Source organism: Terrapene carolina, unplaced genomic scaffold (genome assembly GCF_002925995.2).
Source record: "Terrapene carolina triunguis isolate 2854851 unplaced genomic scaffold, T_m_triunguis-2.0 Scaffold62, whole genome shotgun sequence".
NCBI classification, from domain to species: Eukaryota; Metazoa; Chordata; order Testudines; family Emydidae; genus Terrapene; species Terrapene triunguis.
The window spans coordinates 16138874-16162051 of record NW_020664413.1 but is presented as its reverse complement, the minus strand read 5'-3'; the positions used below and the strand labels follow the sequence as shown (position 1 = coordinate 16162051).

Genomic DNA, 23178 nt, shown 5'->3' with positions numbered 1-23178 from the left:
GAAGAAGTGGGCTGTAGCCCACGAAAGCTTATGCTCTAATAAATTTGTTAGTCTCTAAGGTGCCACAAGTACTCCTGTTCTTTTTGTCTGTAGAGGTACACTTTACATGTGTGTGTACACAGGGCAGTCTGCATGCCAGACAACAAATACATGTTAACAAGCAAACAATATGTTTTAATACAACCAAATGTAGTCATACATCTAGGACCCCCAAGAATGTAGGTCATAATTACAGGATACTGGAGATGCTATCTTGGAAAGTAGTGACTCTGAAAAAGACTTGGGGGTTTAGGTGGATAAAGAGCTTCACATGAGCTCCCAATGCAATGCTGTGACCAAAAGCCCTAATGCAATCCTTGGATACATAAACAAGGGAATATCAAGTAAGAGTAGGGAGGTTATAGTACCTCTATAGTTGGCAGTCGTGCGACCACCCTATTGGAACACTATGTCCAGTTCTGGTGTCCACAATGCAAGAAGGATGTTGCAAAATTGGAGAGGGTTCAGAGAAGAGCCAAAAGAATGATTAAAGGACTGGAAAACGAAAACACTTTACAGTGAGTGTCTCAGAGCTCAATCTGTTTATAATAAAGAGAAGGTTAAAAAGTGACTTTTCCCACCATCTGTAAGTACTTATGTGGGGAACAGAAATTTGATAATGGAGTGCTCTTCTATCTAGCAGACAACTATATAACTAGATCCAATTGCTGGAAGTTGAAACTAGACAAATTGAGATTAGAAATAAGGCACACATTTAACAACAGTGTAATTAATAATTGGACCAATTTACCAAGAATTGTCATGGATTCTACATCACCGGAAATTTTAAAATTAAGATAGGATGTTTTTCTAAAAGCTATGCTCTAGTCCTATGGCCTGTGTTATACAGGAGATCAGACCAGATGATCACAATGGTCACTTCTGGCCTTATAATTATCAATCCATGTTGCCAGAGTATGGCGGACAGATTAAAGAACTGAAAAAATATGTATGTATTAAAATCCAAGTAACTGAGCAACAACCTTGTTTATTAGATCTGACTACACTTGACGGGCTGTTCTGTTGACTCGCACAACTAATCAGGTCAGGAAGTATAGATGATTATTAGATCCAACTATTCTTGAGAGTCTGCATTACGCTTTCGGTAGTGATAATCAGATCAGGAACTGTAATCGCAAAAGCCTAAACTTGAACAGACTCAAAATTAATGGATTTCTGTTCTGCTGAAATGTGTTCTGGGAGGAAATCTTCATTATGAAAAAGGGAAAAAAAAGGAAACTAATGAAATCTTTCTTCAGTCATGAACCAAACAGAAAAATCACCAAAGCATTATAGTCAACAAGAATTACTCTTTTTTTTTTTTTTTTTTAAGAAGTGAGGATTTCAAGGAGGATTAGATTTGGATGAACACATTTTGAGGGATCACAACCACAAATGTATTGCTGACTAATATCCACATGGTTTTAATACGTCAGCTAATGAACAGAGACTCTGCCCTTCCCATGCCCCAAGGATCCTGTAATAGACAACTAAAGTGGATAGTTGGCAAGTGGGCAACAGGGTGTTTATCAATCGGTGTAAGTATCTTTTCTTCTGAAGTGCTGGCCTCTTAAATGGGCTTAATGCAGCACAGCTATTCTCATGGGAAGCATGATCAGAAATACTATTAAATCATTTAGTGTGTTTGGACAGCATAGCTTCCTAGGCCAATTAGGATTAATTCTTATTTCCTCAAAACTTCTCTCTCCAGGGATCATCAGTGGAAGTTTCAGGTGAAAGGTGGAGTCAATCAATCATCCATTCCAAAGGCAAAAGGGTTCATGTTTAAATGAAGCAAGATTTCCGCTCCCTATTTGCTTATTTTGTCATCAATTGTAACTCAGAGGCTTCCCCTTTTCCATGTCAGTTGTGATACACCTGAGAATTTACTCACAGCAACTCTCTTAGTCCTGTATTCTGAAAGACCCTGGTGCACTATACCAGTATAAATGGAGCAGTAGTTTATGGTAACCACATTTCATCTTTACTCTACAGGAACAGTGTTTTTAGGTGCAGGAAATCAGAATCCAGACAATAGCCAGCTTCATTGAGTTAGATGAAATCCTTCCTCCTCATCCCTTACTGCCAGACATTCCCCCAAGTTTGAGAAGTGGCGGCAAACTGATGCCAAAGTAGCACTCCTCCCGTTCCTTCTATATGCAATATTGCCCTACTCTCAGTCACCCAGGGGACCATTACAGTTTATTCTGGAATCCTCCCTTTCTATAACTCCAGATACCCGTGTAACAGTTGTTCTTGTTATATACCAAGAAGCTCACAAAAACTACATCAAAAGTTTGAAACCTCATAATAGAACAAGAGTCCCGTAAGTAGTTTTATGTGGACAGGACAGATTGATAATTTGCCTCTCAGAGGCCCAAAGCAGCAGACAAAGAACAGCTCTTCCTTCTAATAGCATCAAGGACACACCCTGAGTGAGCAGTAAGGGATGACCTGTTACTTTTGGAGAATTCCTAAGCTGCTGAGACCAGCATCCCATCAGATGAGGGATGTTGCAACAAATACTAGTGTGACACTATGCCCCATATTCTTCATAGAAATATTGTTAAAATATGATTATAGCGTATCTAAGATGTATTTTATGCAAGATGGGTCATGTGAGATGTTGGAAAGGTTATGATTTATTATTATCATATTTGTATGCATGTATCATTTTTGTATCTGAAGTTAGGAATATTGTGTATGTACCAATTACAAATGTGTTTATACCTGGGGAATGCTCACTGGCCAGAATGCAATCAGTCTAGATTGCTGGCTGGAAAGGGACATTAGGAAAAACAATAGGTCTTTGAAGATGCTAATCTCCCACCTTCCTGGAAAGCCTTCCTGTGGATTCTGCAAATAGACTGAGTTATGGCTGCAAGGTCATATGATCAAGACACCTGATACTGGACTCCATGATAAAATTAGTACTTTTCGACCGGGGGTGGAAATCACACTGGAAGACAAAGGATTCCCGCCAGATGTAAAACCCATTTAAGGCAGGGGATGACATAATGAGTGTTCGTTCTTCACTGAATCCCAGCCCAGCATGACTGCTGTAAACATCTAAGAAACAACGACGAAGGGGGAGAGAAGGACTGAGCCCAGGCTGGAATGGTGTCTAGCCTGTGAATGAAATATCTGAAGTTTTAAGCTGCAGGCAAGTGCAGCCGGCCTTCAAGAATCTCTGCAGTCTGACTAAAACAACATTTCAGGTGAGAATTTGCTACTTGTAGCCAGTTTCTTTAGTATTTTAAACTTAGATTGCGTGTTTGTTTTATTTACTAAGCAATCTGCTTTGATCTGTTTGCTGTCCCTTATAATCACTTAAACTTGTTTTTGTTTTCTTTAAAACCAGTTTATGGAATTCATCTCTGGGGGAGAGGGGCAGCAAAAAGATGTGCAAACCTTCCTCCACATTGAGGGAGGGAGCAAATTTCAATGAGCTTACACTGTATAGTTCTCTGTGCAGCGCAAGACTATACAATTTTGGGTTTACACTCTAGAGGGGGTGTGCACTTGAGTGCTGGGTAATTCCTTACCCAAGCTTTCCTATGCAGATCTGTTCTCAGCATGTGTGTGAAACTGCAGCTGGGCGTGTCCCTACCTGTGTGCGTGCTGGTAAAGTGCACTCTGAAGCCTGAGGGAGGGCTTGGCTGGAAGAGCATCATGTTTATAGTAAAAATAAGTAGTTTATTTAACAAAGAACAGAAATTTGAGGAGAGGCAAGTAGAATTAAGGGAAACAAATCGTTACATGTAAAACAGAACCATAACATGCTTTCTAGAGCCTAAACTTAACTAACTAGGCATTATGTCATGTCATAGAGAGCAAAAGCCTACCCAAAATCCTTCCTGCATATTACAGCCAGGCTTTGCTATGGATTTAAGATAATTTCCAATATAAACATAACTTCTTAAATATTACCCATACATACATTTTGCAATGATTAAGATGACTGCTGAGTTACTGGTTGTTGGTAAAAATTTCATATCCCATCTTTTGGTGCACTATTATGTAGACATCAGACCCAGGGGATTCCTATAAACCCCTATGCACCCCTTATGCCCCTCTACCGGTTGGTATTAAGGGGTTCCTGAGTCACAGGCACAAAGAGCTTTTGGTACCGACAAAGAGAGCAGTGCCAGCGCAGTCTGTTTTGACAAAGCCTGCAGTGCCCGATGGAAGGATGAGCCCCAGTAAGTGTTTGCCTTGGGGCATCTGCTCTTGGGCCTGACATTGAGGGTGGCACTGAGGTTGGGGCAGCAAGATGAGTCTCAGGTCTCTTTACAGAGGATGCAAAGAGGACGACTTTGAAACTCCCACGTGTCCTACAATGGCCTGATAAAAGCTGAAGGAAGCCAAGTGCCCTTACAGACTTAACTGTCTGCCATTCCTCAACAAAGGAGTGAAGGTCCATCAAATTGTGCACCAGGATGCTACCTGAGCCTCTCCCAGGCACTCAACATGCACACCTGTCTCTGGAAAGACAGCTAGGTAGTTTGAACCTCCTATGGAGTTTGGCACCCGACATGGACTGGAAGATGACAAAAGGCAAGTGGTCCCAACTACTCGAACTATACTATAAATAATTAACTGAACTAACAATGGGATGATAGCCTAACTAGCTTGTGGACATGAGAGAGAGTTTGTTTCACTCTCAGCAGCAGTAGCAGCAAAGGAATTAAGGTGATTAGGGTGTGTGCATTCCTTTATGTAGACTGAACCAATGACATCACTCTAACATGAGCAGGCTACTCTGCCCGCGGTAGTTATACTGTTCCTCAGCTTGCTGCTAGAGGCACTAGGCCCCATAAATGTTAATGTGTGATGGCTGCCATTGTGAGAACACACCAGGGATTGGCCTGGGACCTCCAGAGATAAAACACGAGCTGTTACAGCGCCAGCTAAAGAGACAAAACTCTGGAGCTGAAGGCTGTGGCAATTCATATCCTCGGTGGATCGGGCACAAAGGAAGACTTAACTAACACACACAAACACACCAGTAGGTTATGTACTTCCTCTGCTCATAGGAGGTTCATCCTGAGTCTCTGAGACCAACAGCAGTTTGAATCTCAGACAAGCTTCCACTTACATGATGGCTGAGAGCTTGGCCAACATAGTGGGAATTGAACTGGGAACACCTAAACCTAAAAGCATGAGCTACTACATTGTAAGCTAAAGAGCCAAGGCTCTGGAGCTAGCAGCTGTAGCAGACTCATATCCTCTGCAGATCACCACACTCTGGGACCGGTCACATTCTCAGCAGTGGGTTACAAATGCAGAGACAACTGCTTCCTTTTAGGAAGCAGAACTAGTTGTCAATGACAAGCTAAATATTAATGCTCCCTTATCCAGATATGATAGCTGTACAACTTCAAGGTCAATTAAGCACAAAGCTGATTTTTTGCAAGGGAGCATGAGAAGCGATATTTCCAGAGCTTTAAAGTGAGAGACTGAACAGGTTCTACATAACCTTATGATCAGAACATTGAACAGGCTGCTATCAAATACAAGAAAAACTTTCTGCAGCATGCAGGAGAATAAATCACGGAAAGACAGTTGCTTATGACACAGGTCAGGTTTACGAAAGCCTCTGCACCACTTCAAATCCCTGCAATGTATCTTTAATAGTTACTGTATCTCCCTCAAATCAGTCTGATAACACGATAAAGACTAATTTTGTTACCAGTAAATAAAACAAAACAAGCATCCTATTCACTGGGTTATAAAAAAAAAGTCCTTTATCCAAGCAAGGGAAATGTTATACAACACTCAAAATTCCATTGTGCCTCACTATGCTTCATTGGCACGCATAAGCACATACATTACTGAAAATTGTAGCATTTTTACAACCAAAGTGAAGTGGACAGATATTGTGCAGACATTTTCAGAACCACTCCCCCTCACCCCCCTTTAGCTAGGCAGATGCCCCTTTTATTACAAAGCTCCACAAATGCTCAGTAGATAAATCCTTTGACGTTATTGCTTATTTTCAGACAAAGGACTTATTAGAAATTCACGAGGCAATTTATTGTGAGTCTTGAGATTTATGTCTTTTTCCCCTCATCAAAATGAATTTGACAAAGATGTTAAAAAAAAAAAAATTGCAACTCACCTTCCAGAAGTTATCTACTTTGCCATAAACAAGTGACTGATTCTGCCTTTTGATGTCATTAATGTGTTTAATGTCACTGGAATTCAGATGCTGCTCCACCACAAACCCAAGGAAGCTGTTATCTGGAGTGTGAGCTGCAAGAAAGAAAGGAGAGACATGTTTATTACATGAAGTAATAAAGCATTGGGGCTTTAATATGTGGTCATTGTCAGAAGAGTGACTTTCATGGAAATGTCTCCTCACTTAACAAATCTGCTCCCTGCAAGTATATTCAGAGACATATTTGCTTACTTTATTGACAATATTAATTCTTACTACTTTAAGTCCAACAGAACCAAAACAGCAATAGGGGTAAGTCATTCTTTTCTTACTCATTCATCACCAGTAATAAAAATTCTGAAGCTGGAACTTGATTGACATTACTGTTTATGATGTTTAGCTTTATGCTACAGGTGAAAGATGATGGTGTCTGAGCCAGAAGTACCCCAGTTTGACTTTCAGACCTCATTACAAGTTGCAGAGGTGGCAATTAGAAAAACACTATCTTTACACTTGTTAAGTGAGTTGGAAGACACTGGGGAACAATTAACATGAAAGTCTATGCTGGCTTAATTATTACTACATACAGTCACCTGTTAAAGTTTAACTGTACTTAAGTGTTGTTCAAATTTGACTTTCCAAAGTGGAAGAGGAGCCAACACAAAACATGGCACAAATCACTTTAATATGGTGTCTCCATTTTAATTATTTTCATGTAAAATCACAAAAGAATATACAGAGGAGAGATGTAAGAGGTTAATATGAATTTTACTGTCTAGTTCACATAATCCTTATAAATACTGGGTGTAAATCTGGCCCCATTGAAGTCAATTGGGTTTGTTCATTAATTTCAATGGAGTTAGGATTTCACCTATTATTCTTATAAATTAAAATGATTTATTGGTGCATTACATTCTAAAAAGGACATTTCATAAAAATGTTCTGTGACATTGCCTTCTGTATAAGTCTTTTCTTACCAGCAACATCCAATAGCTCTAGCCACCATTCTTTTGATGTATATAGAGATGTTATAGCTCCCCCATGAGTGTAAGAATTCCCCCCCTCCCCCCATTAATAAAAAGTGTTCAACTAGAGAGGGACTACCATATTAAGAGGAGGAGGTTACTCACCCTGTGCAGTAACTGTGGCTCTTCTAGACATGTCCCCCCTATGGGTGCTCCACTTCAGGTTCATGTGTGCACCACATACTTTTGATCGGAAATTTTCATTAGTAGCGTCCATTCAGCCCATGGAGGTGCCCTAGTCATCCTTTTGTCCCACAGCAAGGCTATATAAAGCTGCATGGGTGAACCACCCTCAGTTCCCTCTCCATTGCCAAGTCTCTTAAGAAACTCCAAAGCAGAGGGGAAGGAGGACAGGTAGTGGCACACTCACAGGGTCACGCATCTCAAAGAACCACAGTTACTGCACAGGATGAGTATGGGTGCTTCACTTCAGGTGACTTCCAAGCAGAACTCCCCAAAAAAGGAGGGATCTTCGGAATCTAGTCCATAACTGAGAAAAGAATTGCATTGCTAACTGCCATATGTCATCTAGAGGCATCGATTAAGGCAGTGTCTGGAGAAGCTAAGTACAGAGGATCATGCAGATCTCAGATACAGGGACATTTTTAAGGAGGGCCACACATGTAGACTGAGACCTCTTAGCACGCTCTGACACACCAGGAGGAGGTGGAATGCTGGCAACAACATAATAAGCAATAATATATCTGGAGATCCATTTTGACAGTCTCTGGGTAGAAATAGCAGATCCTTTAGAGCTGTCTGCAAACAAAATGAATAGTCTTGGAGATGTCCTGAATGATTTAGTCCTATCCAGGTAGAAAGCCAGCACCCACCAGATATCTAGAGTGTGGACAGCAGTCTTCAAAATGGAATTATGTGGTTTTGGAAAGAAAATTGGTAGATAAGTAGTCTGATTCAGTAGTCTGAAACCCAGATAATACTTTAGGAAGGAATCTGCGATGTGACTGTAAGGAAATCTTGTTCTTGTAGAATATTGTGGAAGGAGGGTCTGCCATTACTGCCCCAATTTCACCCACTCTTCAGGCTGATGTAATAGCCACTGCAAAGGCTAACTACATAGGGGAGTTTAATAATGAGCAGAATGTCACTGGTTCAAATGGGCATTTCATGAGATTTCTAAGAACAAAACTGAAGTCCCAAACCAGAGCAGGGGCTTTCATCTGTGGAAAAATGTTTCCCAATCCCTTCATGAACATTAAAGTTGGAGGATGAGCAAACAGTGAGACTCCCTAATTGTGGAATCCCTCAATGAACCTTGAGACAATCCTGTTTTTCCTTTAAATGCAAGAGGTCCTCCAGAACTAGCAGAAGAGGGGCAGAGTGAGGAACAACTTTCTGGAGGTTGCACCAATGACTACATCTTTTCCATTTTTGAAGGCAAGTATTTCTGATATTACTAAATGGTAGAAAAGAGTCCATCTGCTGGCTGTTCCCCAACAAGCCATCGAGGAGCCACATCTTGAGGTGGAGAGTTCTCGGATTAGGCAGCAGCCAGATGTGTCCAGCGACAGGAAATGAGGAATTATTGGAAGATTTGTCGCTGGACACAGAGATAGGTGAAGCAGGTCAGGAAACCATGTCTGCCTCGACCATGTCAAGTCTATTAGGATAACTCTGGCTTCGTCCTGTCTGATCTTGTTCACCACACTGAGAATAAGAGGTGTGGGGGAAACATGTAAAAGAGCTTCTATTTCCAAGGGAGGAGGAAGGCATCCCCCAATTAATTGAGGCCTAAGCTCTTCCCCTTGAACAGGTAGTATTTTTTGTTTGAAGATGTGGTGTAGAGCTCCACTTCTGAGAATTCCTACGTTCAAAATATGTCAATAAAAATCAGCGTCCAACTCCCACTTGTAGTCTTAGTGAAAAGACCTGCTGAGATGAAATTCTTATGTGATGCCTTATACATCAGTTCCATAGCTTTATTGCCTTCGATGCAGAGGGAAATGGGATCTCGTCCCCTCCTGCATGCAGTGCACGTCGTCGGTCATGACTCTGATAGACTTGTCTTTGATGAGAGACAGAAAGCGATGGTAAGCATTTCTAAATCCTCTGAATTCCAACAGGTTGACACGGAGCGTGGTTTCTTGGGTGACTATCCGCCCTGTACTGTATGAGCACTGAGGTGTGCCCCCATCCTGTTACCCGAAATTGGGCCAGCTAATAAGCTTAGGGAGGACTAATGACCCACCAGAGTTTGGCAGAAAGCAGCACGTTTATTATATTGATAGCTAAGCTCAAAAGAAGGGGGGTCACACTCACAATTGCATACTCACACTCCCAGGACAGGCACGGCACTGGAGTTGTCAGGATTCTTCAAGGTAAGCGTCCCACAGTGCAGCGATGGATGGTGCAGTGAAGGTAAGTCTTCCCAAGGCACGATGGAATGCACCGCAGCGAACCACTGGCCAGGCAGTCCGGGCAAAGGGCCTTCATGGGAGGTACAAGCTTGTGAGTGCACTGCTGAGCACATGGCCCCTTCTCCTTTTAAGGACCTGCTTCTTATGGCCTGCGACTAGAGATGACTTGGCCGCGTCTGGTTGCTCACACTTCACCTCGGGCAGTGTCCATGCATTGGGTGTGTGAGCGCTGCCTAATTAGAGTCCCAGACACCTTGTCTAGCTCTTTTGATCTTCCAGCTGTTTTAGCAGCCCATTCATTCCACAAGCATTCCAGGAGGGAGGGGGAGGGGGAAAGCCACTTCACAGGTATTCAAAGAGGGAGAGGAGACAAGGGGGGGGGGGAGAAGGTGTAACAGATCTTTTGAACATACAGGTTATATAGAGCATACAGATCATTGCTGCTCCTACAACACATCCCAACACAGATGCCTCTGTCATTACGTGACCATCAGCACCAGCTGAAAGAAGGAACTCCAGCACCTACATTTTTATGATCTTGCCACCAGTTGGGGAACTGATACTTGTTTGTCTACGCTGTGTGTGCTTGATGAACAAGCTATTCTGAGCCATCTCTAGAGACAGTGAAGGCATAATCTTGCATGATTTGTCACAAAAGTGCAAGCTTCCATGTGACCCAGAAGCTGAAGACAGTTTGTTACTGAGATATGGGGGCTCATCTAAATAGACCTGACAAGGTCTGACAGTGCTAAGAAACTGTCCCTGGGAAGAAATGCCCTGGCTGCCAGGGAATCCAGGGATGCCCCTATAAACTATAATTTTATATGGTAGTCAGCATGGATTTTTCCACATTCAGTTGAAAGCCAAAGTCCACGAATGAGGCAAGCGTCCTCCATGTGGCAGAGAGCACCTCCTTATAAGACCGACCCTTGAACAGCCAATCGTTGAGGCACAAAAACACTACAATTGCCTGTCGATGCAGGTAGGTGGCCACTACTGCTAGAACCTTTGAGAACACCCTTGAAGCTGAGGAGAAGCCAAATGGGAGCACTCAGTATTGAAAGTGTCCTGGCCTATAATGAAATGCAGGTACCTTCTGTGGGATAGGTGAATCGCTATGTGGACGTATGCATCTTGAAGGTTAAGAGCCAAAAGCCAACCCCTTGAATCTAGTGAAGGAATTACACCTGCCAGACACCATCCTGAACTTTTGGGACCTCACAAATCTGTTTAGGAGTCTTGCATCCTAGATTGGTCCCTATCCTCCATTTTTCTTTGGCACAAAGAAGTACCCTGAGTAGAAACCTCTTCTTTTGTGCTTAGTGGGAACAGGTTCTATGCTCCTATATGAAGAAAGGAGTTTATTTGCTGTCTTAGAAAGAGCTTGGATGGGAAAGAGGGATGAGGAGGAGGAAGGGAGGTAAAGTCGACGGTGTAGTCCGTTATTACTTCCAGAACCATTACTCTGAGCTTGCCAGAAATGGAAGAGATGGTCTCTGCATTCAGAGTACTACAGAAATCAAATATGATTATGGGGCTTCAACAGTTCATTCTTGAAAATCAGGAAACTGACTGACACCATAGAAAAGATAAGTTTATATACACACAGTATCTTTTTATGTCACTAGTGGATCTCTCACAATTTCAGTAAAATGGACAAAATGTACAGATTCACAAGTAAAATGAAAGAATTTCAGAGGATAAAACAAGCAGAAAAATAGTTTTATATATAATATTTACATAATACTTAAATTGCTTTTTGAGTAAGAAAAACACAGTTAGTTATATATATAGTAGTTTGTGGATGACATTAAAGTTGCCAAAGTAGACTCATGCATTTATTGTCAGGATCTGTGATTTCCGTTCTCAACACACGAATGCAAGAAATACTGATGCACCCAGAGGCACAAGGCTACAAGGAAGACTTCTAGGAAAACAATTTAATGCACATTATACAGACAATGAAATCCTCTCAGTTATTATATTCTCTATTTGACTATTGTGCCTTGAATAAACTACATGAAATCCAATTATAATTACCCTTTTCACAAAAAATATTTCAGCTACAGTCAGACAGAGAACTTTTAGACCAGACATATAGACCAGAGAAATTGACAGTGGTATTTAACAATGAATAGTGCAGAGAGAATAATACAGTTTATTTTAGGAAACGGATGCAAAAGAATGGGAAGGAAATACGAAGTTAAAAGAAAACACTAACATTGCTAGTTTGCGTTACTGCACTTACACGAAAACACATAAAAAGGGAAACAGAACCTCATGCTTCCGGATAACTCAGAGGACTGGCAATAAAATGTACAACGTTTTTCCAGTAAGTTACTATTCAAACATGGCCCATTTTAGTCATTATATTTGCTTTATGTGAAAAGTTGTGTTCCAGTTCAGATTGAAATAGCTTTATCTAAAATTGGCTACATTAAGAATTTCTACCAACTTTTGCCTGCCTGATTCCTGCTTGCTTGATTTTTATCCAGTAGTAATTGTCTTGCCCTCATAAACAAAGCCCTAGAAGTAAAGTTGAGTTACAATCACACTGTAAAATCTTTACTGATAAGTATTTTAAGGTCACAACCCAATAAAAGATTGTGCTACCTCTGGGTGAGTGAGAGGCCAAGAAAACTGGCTCTTTCCCATCAAATTTAGCAAGATGTCAAATCCTTGAGAGTTCTCCAGCACTGCAATTGCACATGCTTCAGAATGAGTTTGGTTGACTTATATCTTTACCATCTCTGTTGTGATAAAATGCCAAGTGCTGAAGAATCAGAATAACCACCATATGTAGAATTTAAAAAACTGGATGGATATTATCTGTTACACGCCAATAGTTTACACTCACATATACTGTTTCGAATATAATTTATGAAGTTGTTCTGCGTAGAAGTAGTAAATCCTAGTATATATGCAACACTAAGAACTATTAAACCTTATAAAATCTCTGAAAATGGATAACTGTTACCCACATTTAAAAAGGGAGGAAACTAAGAGGGAAAAAAGGGTTATGCCATAAAGAGAATCAGATCCATAGCTGAGATTAGCTATCAGGACTTGTGTATCCAAGCCTGCTTCTCAGACCACTGGATGTACACACATTACTTGACAAAAACAATATTTGCTGTTTTGCTGCATTAAAAATATTTTCCCTTTAAATAAAGAGAATTTAGTGTGCAACAAACAGAGGGACTAAGAACAAGCTACAGATGATGGGCACAGGATTGCCCTTGCAAATATTATCCCAATTCACCACCATTCTGAGCTGCTATCTTGTGCAGGGCCTCACGCAGAAAGTTATGTACCAACTGTATTAAATAATGCCTCACAAATGAGCCCTGGTTTTAAATTTCTATTTGCGACATGAACCAAGAATATGAGATTAGGTCACCAGAAGCAAAAGGCACATTTGCTCAACCATCCACCCTCTCTCAAACCCTGCCTAGAACTGTCCTGTTCAGTAACATCCAGGAGTGCCGCCAGCTTTTCTGCCGCCCTAGGTGGCGGAAGGTCCCGCCCCAAAATGCTGCCCCCCCCACAGAGGCGGCGGAAGGTCCCGCCGCCGAAATACCGCCACGGTCGCCGCCCCTCAAATTGTAGCGCCGTAGGCGACCGCCTAGGTCGCCTACTGTGTTGCGCCGGCCCTGGTAACATCTCCTAGTCACAAATCATTACCATATTGTTTGTTACTTGCCACTAAACAATTGTGAATGCAGCTCCTTTATTTGTTGAACTTTCACTGTACTTCTCTAGGACTGTATGCATAGTGCATGATGAACTAAATGTGTCTCAGATTTTTACAGAGCAGTTAAACTCAACAGCATGGTAGACAGCAAGTAGCCAAGACTTGGCAAGTAGCCCCAAATATAGCCAACAATGAAAAAGCAAATAAGGAGTTCTTTTACAGAATCTGCAACAATGAAGAGCTCCCATTAATTCAGGGACAAGCTTCACAGTGTTCTAAATAAACTGGGTTTGGTTTACTTTCCACTGTCAGCACTTGCACAGTAGATAAGCCATGCTCTCCTGAAGGTTGGTAGCATATCGGCAACACTCTCAAAACGTTCTTGAGCTATTTCTCAGATACACTGGGCACAAACCAGATCTCTCTCGACATTCAGCAAACATGTAATTCTTCCTTTCACTCCTCATTATTTATTGGTTACTGTATGGAAAATAAAACCCCACCCTTTTGTCTCTATTCCCTTAATCTGGCCTGCTGCTTCATTTCATCCGGCCCTCAGCAAGTCTCAGCGCCGCAGGCCGGAAGCTCCGAGCCTGCCCCCCCGTGGGGCTGGAGCCGCGAGCCAGAGCTGTCGGCTCTGTGCAGCTCCCAGCATGTCCCCTAGGACCAGGGGTGATCAGGGAAGCTCCGCGTGTTGCCCCCGCCCCCAGCGCCAGCTCCGCAGCTCCCATTGGCCGGGAACTGCAGCCAATGGGAACTGCGGGAGCGGCATCTGTGGGTGCGGGGCAGCACGCATCGTGCAGAGCCCCCTGCCCCCTCCGCATAGGGGCCGGACATGGTGGCTGCTTCTGGGAGCAGCGCGGAGCCCTGGCAGGCAGGGAGCCTGCATCTAGCCCCGCTACATCACCGACCGAAAGCTGCCCGAGGTAAGCGCTGCCAGGCCAGAGCCCACACCCCGAACCCCCTGCCCCAAGTCGGAATGCCCTCCCGCACCCAAACTCTCTCCCGGAGCCTGCATCCCAAACCTCCCGCACCCCAACCCCCTGCCCCAGCCCTCAGCCCACTCATGCACTCCAAATCCTTTGGCCCCAGCCCGGAGCCCCTTCCTGCACCCCAAACCCTTCACCCCCAGCTCCACACCAGAGCCCGCACCCCCAGCCGGAGCCCTCACCTCCTCCCACACCACAGCCCTCTGGCCCAACCCAGAGCCCCCTCCCGTACCCTGAACCCATCATTTCTAGCCCCACCCCAGAACTTAGGGGAAGCCCTAAGCCTCACCCCCCGCAGGGCTGTGTATGACCTGCGACTGATTTTTTTTGTTGGTCAGTGGCCCCTGATAGAAAAAAGGTTCCTCGTCCCTGCATTAACCTCTTAGTGCTGCCAGAGTACAGGTGTCCTTTAGCAGCAGTTCTACTTAAAGAACAAAATGTCAGTATGAACCTCTGCATACAAGGTGAAAAAAGCCCAAACTCTGAAGGTGAAAGTTTGACAAGCTTGTCTGCCAAGTCTGAACAGGGAATAGTATGCCTGTTCTCACCATGCCCCTACCTAGCAAGCACCACCTGCTTTTGGGGTTGCACTGGGCATTGGGACATGGATTGGATCCCAGAAGTAACTATGCATAACTGCATGGAAGTCCTTTTCCAGGCCTCTCCTGCTCTTAGACAGCCTGCAAAGGTGACTATTCTCCACTTGCTGCTGGAGACTACTGAAGTCTGAGCAGCTGTTAGACCCTTACCACATAGGGGTGAAACTGGAAGACTGCATAATCTTTCTCCATCATATGACAAAGCGACTATAACCCATGTACCTGACCAGGTATAGAAGACCGAAGAGAACAAAGATACTTCCAAGTTGTCAAGCACTACATACCATCCTCTAAACCAAGTTGAGTACGGAAATTAAACATAACATGGTCAAAATTTTCAAGAGGGATTTTGGATGCCCAAACTGAGACATGAAATTGGCCTGGTTTTCATAGGCCCAGCACTTTCTGAAGCTGACTCCCCCTCACCTTCTTTAAGAGGTCTTAAGTTGGACACTCAAAATCACTTTTAAATGTCTGTGGGTTAAAATTTTCAGAAGTGCACTTCATGAATTATGAGAGAAGAAAAGACTCAATGGATTAAGAAATTTGTGAACAAAATGTTATCTTATTTTGTCTCCTTGACATTTACCGAGGCAAAGTGGAGACCTTTCAACCTTCCCCCATTCTGTCAAGAAGGCGATATCTGTCTCCATGAATGTTCTACCTCATTTGACTGCAGTCCTAACACACTGAACCATTACAACTAAAACAGGAAAATTGGACACTTTTTTCTAGCAGTCATTGTTGAGGAAGAGCAATATTAGCGCACACCTTGCCATTACTGAAAAGATGCATTGTGGTTGTCCAAAGGAAAAAAATCAAATATGTACTGTGTTTCAGACAATAATGAATCTGTATATTCACAATAAATGCAGATGAGCTGTGTGTGTATGAAATGGGTATAATGAAAGGAGGTATCTTGATTGACCTCTGTAGGTTATTACTGTTTGGTTACCCAACATGACTAATGTTTCAGATTTATCAGGGTGTTTTTGACAACACTGGGTGGGATTCATTAATTTGTTATGTCCAAAGGGAATAATATAGGATAGGCATATATCTGGTGTCTTTTCAAGGAAAAAACCTGACTGTCCCCCAATAAACATGCTTGCCTTGTTTTTGCTGATGCCTGTTGAAATGGCATAGGAGGTGTTAGCTAGCTTGCCTAAAATCACATAAGTGAGTCACAGCTGCAGAGACAGGAATACAACCTAAAAGTTCTGGCTCCCAATTTCTTGATCTAAACACACTACACTCCCTCCAACAATTTGATTAGCTGACACTGATTTTTCAGACACACATATCAGGCATTGCATAAGCTGTCTAAATATTTCAGAGCCACTGAACAGCTTTACTTTTTTTTTTTTTTTTAATAATAGTCAATAAGTGCAACTTTCAGCTACATTGTTCTCAAGTACATGTTTTAATTTTCAACAGAATTGCAGGTTGTTGGGTTCAAATAATTTGAATCAGTCCACCTCAGTTTAAATGCTCATAACAGAAAAACAAACCAGGTACAAGCAAATCTTGAAACTATATGCAAGGAAAACTACAGATGCAAAAATTATGTTGAATGATGGAGATTGTGAGTTTATGATATCTGAACAAAAAGCAATGGGGAAAGCATTGTGCTCTGTTCAGTTAAAGACAAAACTTATGAAAAAAGGCATAAATACAACATCACAGCCTGAAGAACTCTAACTTAAAATGATCAAATACAACAGTAATTTAGTCTACCAAATGGAATCACTCTGCAGATATGTCAAAAAACAACCACCAATCACTCTGCAGAAGCGTTTGAGAAACTGAAGCTAACAAAAGTGAACTCCAGACATCAGTGTGTGTTGGAAAACTAATTTTAGAATAAACCTCCTTACCAAAATTTATATCCAGTTAATACTGTTCTTTTGTGCATTTGTGCTGAGTGTACTGCAGCTTTGCATATTCAAAAACAGAATTACAAGCCCCCTGTCCTCTGCGTTTTGCTAGATTATGACCTAGCTTTTGAAACTGCAAAGATTCTCCCTAATGGGAACATTCACTTTTAATTCTAGCTCTAGAAGCAATTATATATGAAAACAAGGATACTTACGGAACATTGTATAAAACTGCTGTGGATTAAGGTTCCATTTCCCCCACGGCGTCTTGTGGCCTTTAGACTGGGCATAATGAGCATGATTAAACTCAGGTTCAGTCCCGAACGAATCCAGTACTCGTAACATACACCTGAATGAAAAACAAGCAATTAAAATCGTTCATGTTCTTCTTTGACTAAGCTTTTCTTTTAAATTTAAGAACTTCCTTTACCCAGAACAAACCTTAATCATTTCTAAATTGTGCAATCACAAAAATGTTTTTTTACTGTTTATTTTCATTGAAATAATAAATGTCACCAAGCATAGATGCAACCAAACAGGCTTTGAGAAGAACAAATGTGGAGAAAGTGGATAAGGAAAAGTTATTTACTTATTCCCATAATACAAGAACTAGGGGTCACCAAATGAAATTAAAAGGCAGCAGGTTTAAAACAAATAGAAGGAAGTTCTTCTTCACGCAGCGCACAGTCAACTTGTGGAACTCCTTACCTGAGGAGGTTGTGAAGGCTAGAACTATAACAGTGTTTAAAAGAGAACTGGATACATTCATGGTGGTTAAATCCATTAATGGCTACTAGCCAGGATGGGTAAGGAATGGTGTCCCTAGCCTCTGTTTGTCAGAGGGTGGAGATGGATGGTAGGAGAGAGATCACTTGATCATTGCCTGTTAGGTTCACTCCCTGGCATTGGCCACTGTCGGTAGACAGGATACTGGGCTAGATGGACCTTTGGTCTGACCCGGTACGGCCGTTCTTATGTTCTGTTCAAATGTAGGTTTCAAAAGTCACTAACTACTGTGCATTCATATAAACGAAAATGGAAAATGCACATGTCTGGTATTTGGTTTTGTTGGATACACTTTATTAACTTAGCATATTGATCTGGGACTATCTGCTTAAAGGCACAGTGTAAAGAATCAAAGAAAAAGGTTTTAAATTCCTGTCCCTAATTTATAGCAAAAACTAGAAAAGATTTAAAAGTATAATTTACCTCTCTCTTTGAATCCTTCCACTGGCTCTCCCTTCTCTAAGCTGTTTGTCTTTACTTTCCAGGCCCATCATGGCCTATCCTCACTGTAGCTGGCATCTCTCATTCACTACTGAAATGCTGATTCCTGCTAAGGATTGGCCCATGATGCCAACCTCCATTGTCCACTTGTTAACTTTTCAGACAAGCACCTTTGTGCTTTCTCCCATACTGCCCCCTCACGGCTGGAAGGAGATCTCCTTAATCATATGCAAAGCTACCTCATCTCCCTTCAAATCACTCCTTAAAACTTTTTTTTTTTTTTTTTTTACCTTGATGCCTACAACTTGACAGCAGTTAGGCCACTAGTTTGTTGAGACCACTGTCAGTCATGCCGACCAATGTTGTCTCATTGTTTCCTTGCACTCCCATCTGTCTGTATCGAGCTATTGTTTCTTGTCTTATGTACAGACTGAAAGCTCTGCGTGGCAGGGACTATCTTTGTGTTCTATGTACAGCTCCTAGCACTACAGGGTCCTGGTCCATGACTAGGGCCCCTAGGTTAATGTAATTCAGATAGAAAATAATGACTGCTGACTCTTCTAAATGGACACCGATTCTAATTTTGGTGTCTCCTAATCTTTTTAAGGGCTGAGAATTGTCTCCCTCCAACAACCCAAGCGACACATACGGTTTTTGAAAGGGAGCAGAACTGCCCCCCTCCCCCCAAAAAAGAGCAAAATATGGGTTGTAGCAGATAGACGGCAGGGAGCTTGTAAAAGTGGGGTCTACACCAAAGTGTGCTATAGAGTATAGCTCTGCAGGGTTTGATCTATGTCACTGCACATTGAGGGCGAAGGCATGGCCAACTGATCTACAGTTACATGGATCCACTTTCCACCCCCACTGGTGACAGTCTTGCAGCTGCATGAGGTACTAAGGGGAACAGATTGCAACAGTAACCAATGACTTGGTGAGCAGCTGCTCTCCCTTTTGAGAAGTGATCTACCCTCCCAGCCCCCATACACTACCTTATGCATAAGTTCATTTCCTCAGAAAGGAAGAAAGAACTTAGCCCTAAAAATACATATGTACAGTCATCTGTAGTCATTTGTTTCACACATTTCTTTTACAATTTCTCCTCCAGCCCCCAATGTCTAAATGAAAATTCATAAAGCAATGGCAAATTGTAGCTTTAATATGAAATGTTACCTTCATATTTGAGAGCACAGGACAGAATAATTTACAAGTTTTATCCCTATAGGGATCTTTCAAGCAAAATGAATAGAAAAATACAACATACTGTGAATCGCAAAACAACAAAGCTGACAGTTCAGTTTCTGTAGTAGTTATTCAGTGTTTTATGTCAACTGTTTTCATTGAGAACGTTTTACAACAGTGGCAATTATCTCTGCATCACAGAGAACACTCCAGCAGGACAAAAACAGACTCTGCAGCAGTAAATCAGAGAGTAAGAACAGCATTCTTGTTTCTTGGGTAGTCTCAATCCAGCATTCCTAATAAATGCACACTTTGGTCAGATGTGTGACTTGAGAGACTTCTAGGAAGCTGAAGAATTGAGACCTCATTGGGGCCTGTTGAATCATCTACATGAGGAGCACAAATGCTTCAGGTATATTTAATGCTACATGTACAGGCTGATTTAAACAGCTGGATCTGTAATTGGAAAGGATCCAATATAGAGAAAACAAAGGGTCTCTGAAGCAGCAGGATGATAGAGATACAGAAGTGATGGAAGGTGCAGCAGAAAGCAAGCTAATCAAGGAGGGAAGTAAATGAAGGGTGTGTTTATTCGATAATGGCATGTGGGAATGGAGAAACGAATAAGGAAAGGGAAGGTCAGTTAAGAAAGATCTGGAAAGGCAAACCTGAACAGCAGGGTGTGTGTCATGACACATGCAGACAGTTAGAGTGCCTTCGAACTGCTGTAAGGCTGACAAGGGTATGCAGTGGCATGCTTGGTTGAGTCTTAATGGATTTTATTTAAAACGAGACATTTATGTTGAACAGCAGTACTCTAAGTGTTACAAAAATAATTATGTACCACGAATTCTTGGATATATTTGCTGGTTTTAAACCATCTCCACAGAACACACTGTAGCAGAAAGTATTAAATGAAGTCTGAAGTGTCCTATGCTTCCGATAGCTTGGGAGTGAGGGAAGATCTTACTGAAAACTGTGCTCAGACACCACACTATTACATTAGTACTTAATCGTTTAAATATATCAAGTTTTTCAGAAGCACCTTTCAAGAGACTCTTACCTACAGTAAGGTCACTATAAATCTGCCTAATGTATTTAAAGTAAGAAAAAAATAAAATCAAACAACTGAAATATCCACATTATTTAGTATATTTTCTATAAAAACTTAAGAGTGAGCAATAAACCTCTAGGTCTATGAAAGGAAGAGAGGATGGAGAACGGGGACTGGATTTTTTTTTTAAAAAAGTAACAACCTCCCCCTGATTTCCCTATAGTTTGGGTTTTAACATTGTTAAAGTTACAGTAGCTGATGCTTATTGTTGTTTTTCCTTGCCTGTACTAATAGTTTACAATCATTCAACAATGCTTCGGTAACACCATTCCTGACATCTACTGTCAGCAATGGGTGGCTTTTCCAGTGTAGGCCACAGAATCTTTCTGGCTAGTTAGGACCTGCATTTCTAATGTAAAAATTAAAGCAGACTTCCTTTCAGGGCTTCTTTATACAGAATACCATCAGATTAGGCCTGAATAAGCACTGGGAGTGTTTGGGTCATTATAAAATCTAAACTTACTTTCCCCAATACTAATTTCTCCCTACTGTTACTCACACCTTGTTGTCAACAGTCTGTAATGGGCCACTCTCTTACCATTTTAAGTTTTTTTTTCTCCCTTGGTATCCTGCTGTTAATTGATTTATCTCATTGGACTGAACTCACACTTGGTAAAGCAATCCCCATCCTTACATGTATTTATACCTGCTCCTGTATTTTTCACTTCATGCATCCGATGAAGTGGGTTCTAGCCCATGAAAGCTTATGTCCAAATAAATTTGTTAATCTCTAATGTGCCAAAAGGACTCCTCGTTGTTTTTATTTATACAGAATGTTGCTCATTTGGAATAGCAGTCGTGTTATACATCAAAGCCAAATCAGTTTCGGTACATTCGTGATACTGGCAGCACCAATGATACTGGACATACAGCATGTGTTACCTGATGTCATCACTGGTGCTACAAGCAAGAGAAATGAACAAAACCAGGATTTGGTTCGTTCAGAATTTCAGAACTCCAAGCAGCAAGAGTCGCTGCTAACTCTAGTCACCTAATTTGAAATCATCAATAACTTCCTCTGAGCTAAAGTTCTCTTACAAAACTGATACGGCAGTGAATATTGAAATGAACGAACAGCAAGTTTGAATTTAATTCACATTCAAGCCTGTTCTGTACAAGCAGACTAAACTGGTCAGCATACGGACATCTGCTGAGAGAATTTAACTGACATAAAACTAAGGAATGCGAGCACAGAAACACCCTTAGCTTCGCTATAGAACAAAAAAAGGGGGCACATTCTGTAGTTATAACAAGAACTGTACAGCTATTAAGTATTAATAAATGAAGACAGCAATTAGTAAAGAAGCAATGACAAGGTAGCAGTTCTATATGATAATGTTCATTCTATTGGAATAAACTAATATATATGTAAACATCTGCTTTGACACTGGAATTATCCAGGTTAAGTAACAAATTCTTTCACTGACAAAATTTGCCAAGAAGCTTATGTTACTCTTTGTTTGTGTATGGGGGAAGGGGCACTGGTAACCAATTTATTTTAAAAAGCAGAACTAAGAAAAATTGTAGTTCACACAAATTTGTTTAGAGCCAACTTTAATGGCAAAACTCAAAACCAGGATAAAAGTTAAAAAAAAAAAAAATAGGGAAAATATATTGACATTTTAAGATGTAATGATTCATGAAATAAAAAAAATGGAAAGCTAATCAAACAACCTTGGTGTCATGCTACATTTACATATCTTCATTATAAAACATGGCAAATAGGAAATTAAATGGGAAAAAAAAGGAAGGGACCATTTTCATTTTACACATTTTTTTTTGCCATTCTGGCCTAATGATAGAATCATATCTGGCAGAAAGACAACCAAAGAAATTCAGTGGAAAACAAGATTAGATTGATTAGTGTGCTCCTCAGAGCAGAACCTATCTTTATTTCGAATTTCCTTCCAAGTCCCTATGAGAGAATTCTGTAATGTGCAAGCTTGGGCATGAGCGTAATTTAAAATAAGCCTATGATGGAAAAGATGGAACTTAGAAAAAACTGAGGCTGGGAGAAACGCTAAGCTGACTTTTTTCTGCGTCCACGAGAATACATTTCAGTACATTCACTTTTAAAAAACAGAATTTATTGGGAATTTTGAGTGACACCACCAACTTGATTTAGAAGCAATTTAGAAACAGTCAAGATTGCAAGTCACACAAAAAAAAATATTTTATTAAATCCAGGAGTTTGGATTCCTTTTTACAGCACACTGAAATATTTTGCAATAAGCTATTTTAGACCTGCTGGTTCCCCGTGTGGTGGGGAGAGAGGCAGAGAGACAGAAAGAGAATTTATTTCAGCACTCAACTACCCTGACAGTTTTTTTCCCTAATATCTTGCTGCAATTTAAGCTCATGGATTCTTGTCCTATTCTCAGAGGTCAAGGAGAATAATTTTTCTCCCTTCTTGTAACAACCTTTTATGTACTTGAAAACTGCTATCATGTCCCCCATCAGTCTTCTCTTCTCCGGACTAAACAAACCCAATTTTTTCAGTCTTCCCTCACAGGACATGATGTCTAGACCTTTAACCATTTTTGTTGCTCTTCTCTGGACTTTCTCCAATTTGTCCACATCTTTCCTGAAATGTGGCGCTCAGAACTGGATACAATACTCCAGTTGAGGCCTAATCAGCGCAGAGTAGAGCAGAAGAATTACTTCTCGTGTCTTGCTTACAACACTCCTGTTAATACATCTTAGAATGATGTTTGTTTTCTTTGCAACAGTGTTACACTGTTGACTCATATTTAGCTTGTGATCGATCCACTCTGATCCCTAGATCCCTTTCTGCAGTACTCCTTCCTAGGCAGTCATTTCCCATTTTTTTACTCCTGAGGGAATTCTGCTCCAAAAAATTAAAAATTCTGCATACATTTTAAAATTTTGCAAAACTC

General features: G+C 41.2%; 1 protein-coding gene across 1 annotated transcript in view; it reads right to left on the bottom strand.

Moving 5' to 3' along the window:
- MGAT5 (alpha-1,6-mannosylglycoprotein 6-beta-N-acetylglucosaminyltransferase) overlaps positions 1–23178 on the bottom strand; it is a 240800-nt gene that overhangs the window by 52386 nt on the left and 165236 nt on the right. The window contains exons 12-13 of the mRNA XM_026647424.2: positions 16977–17110; positions 6161–6294 (exon numbers count right to left, since the gene is read on the bottom strand). Coding sequence (XP_026503209.1) covers positions 6161–6294; positions 16977–17110 — 268 coding nt within the window. The remainder of the gene's footprint in view (positions 1–6160; positions 6295–16976; positions 17111–23178) is intronic.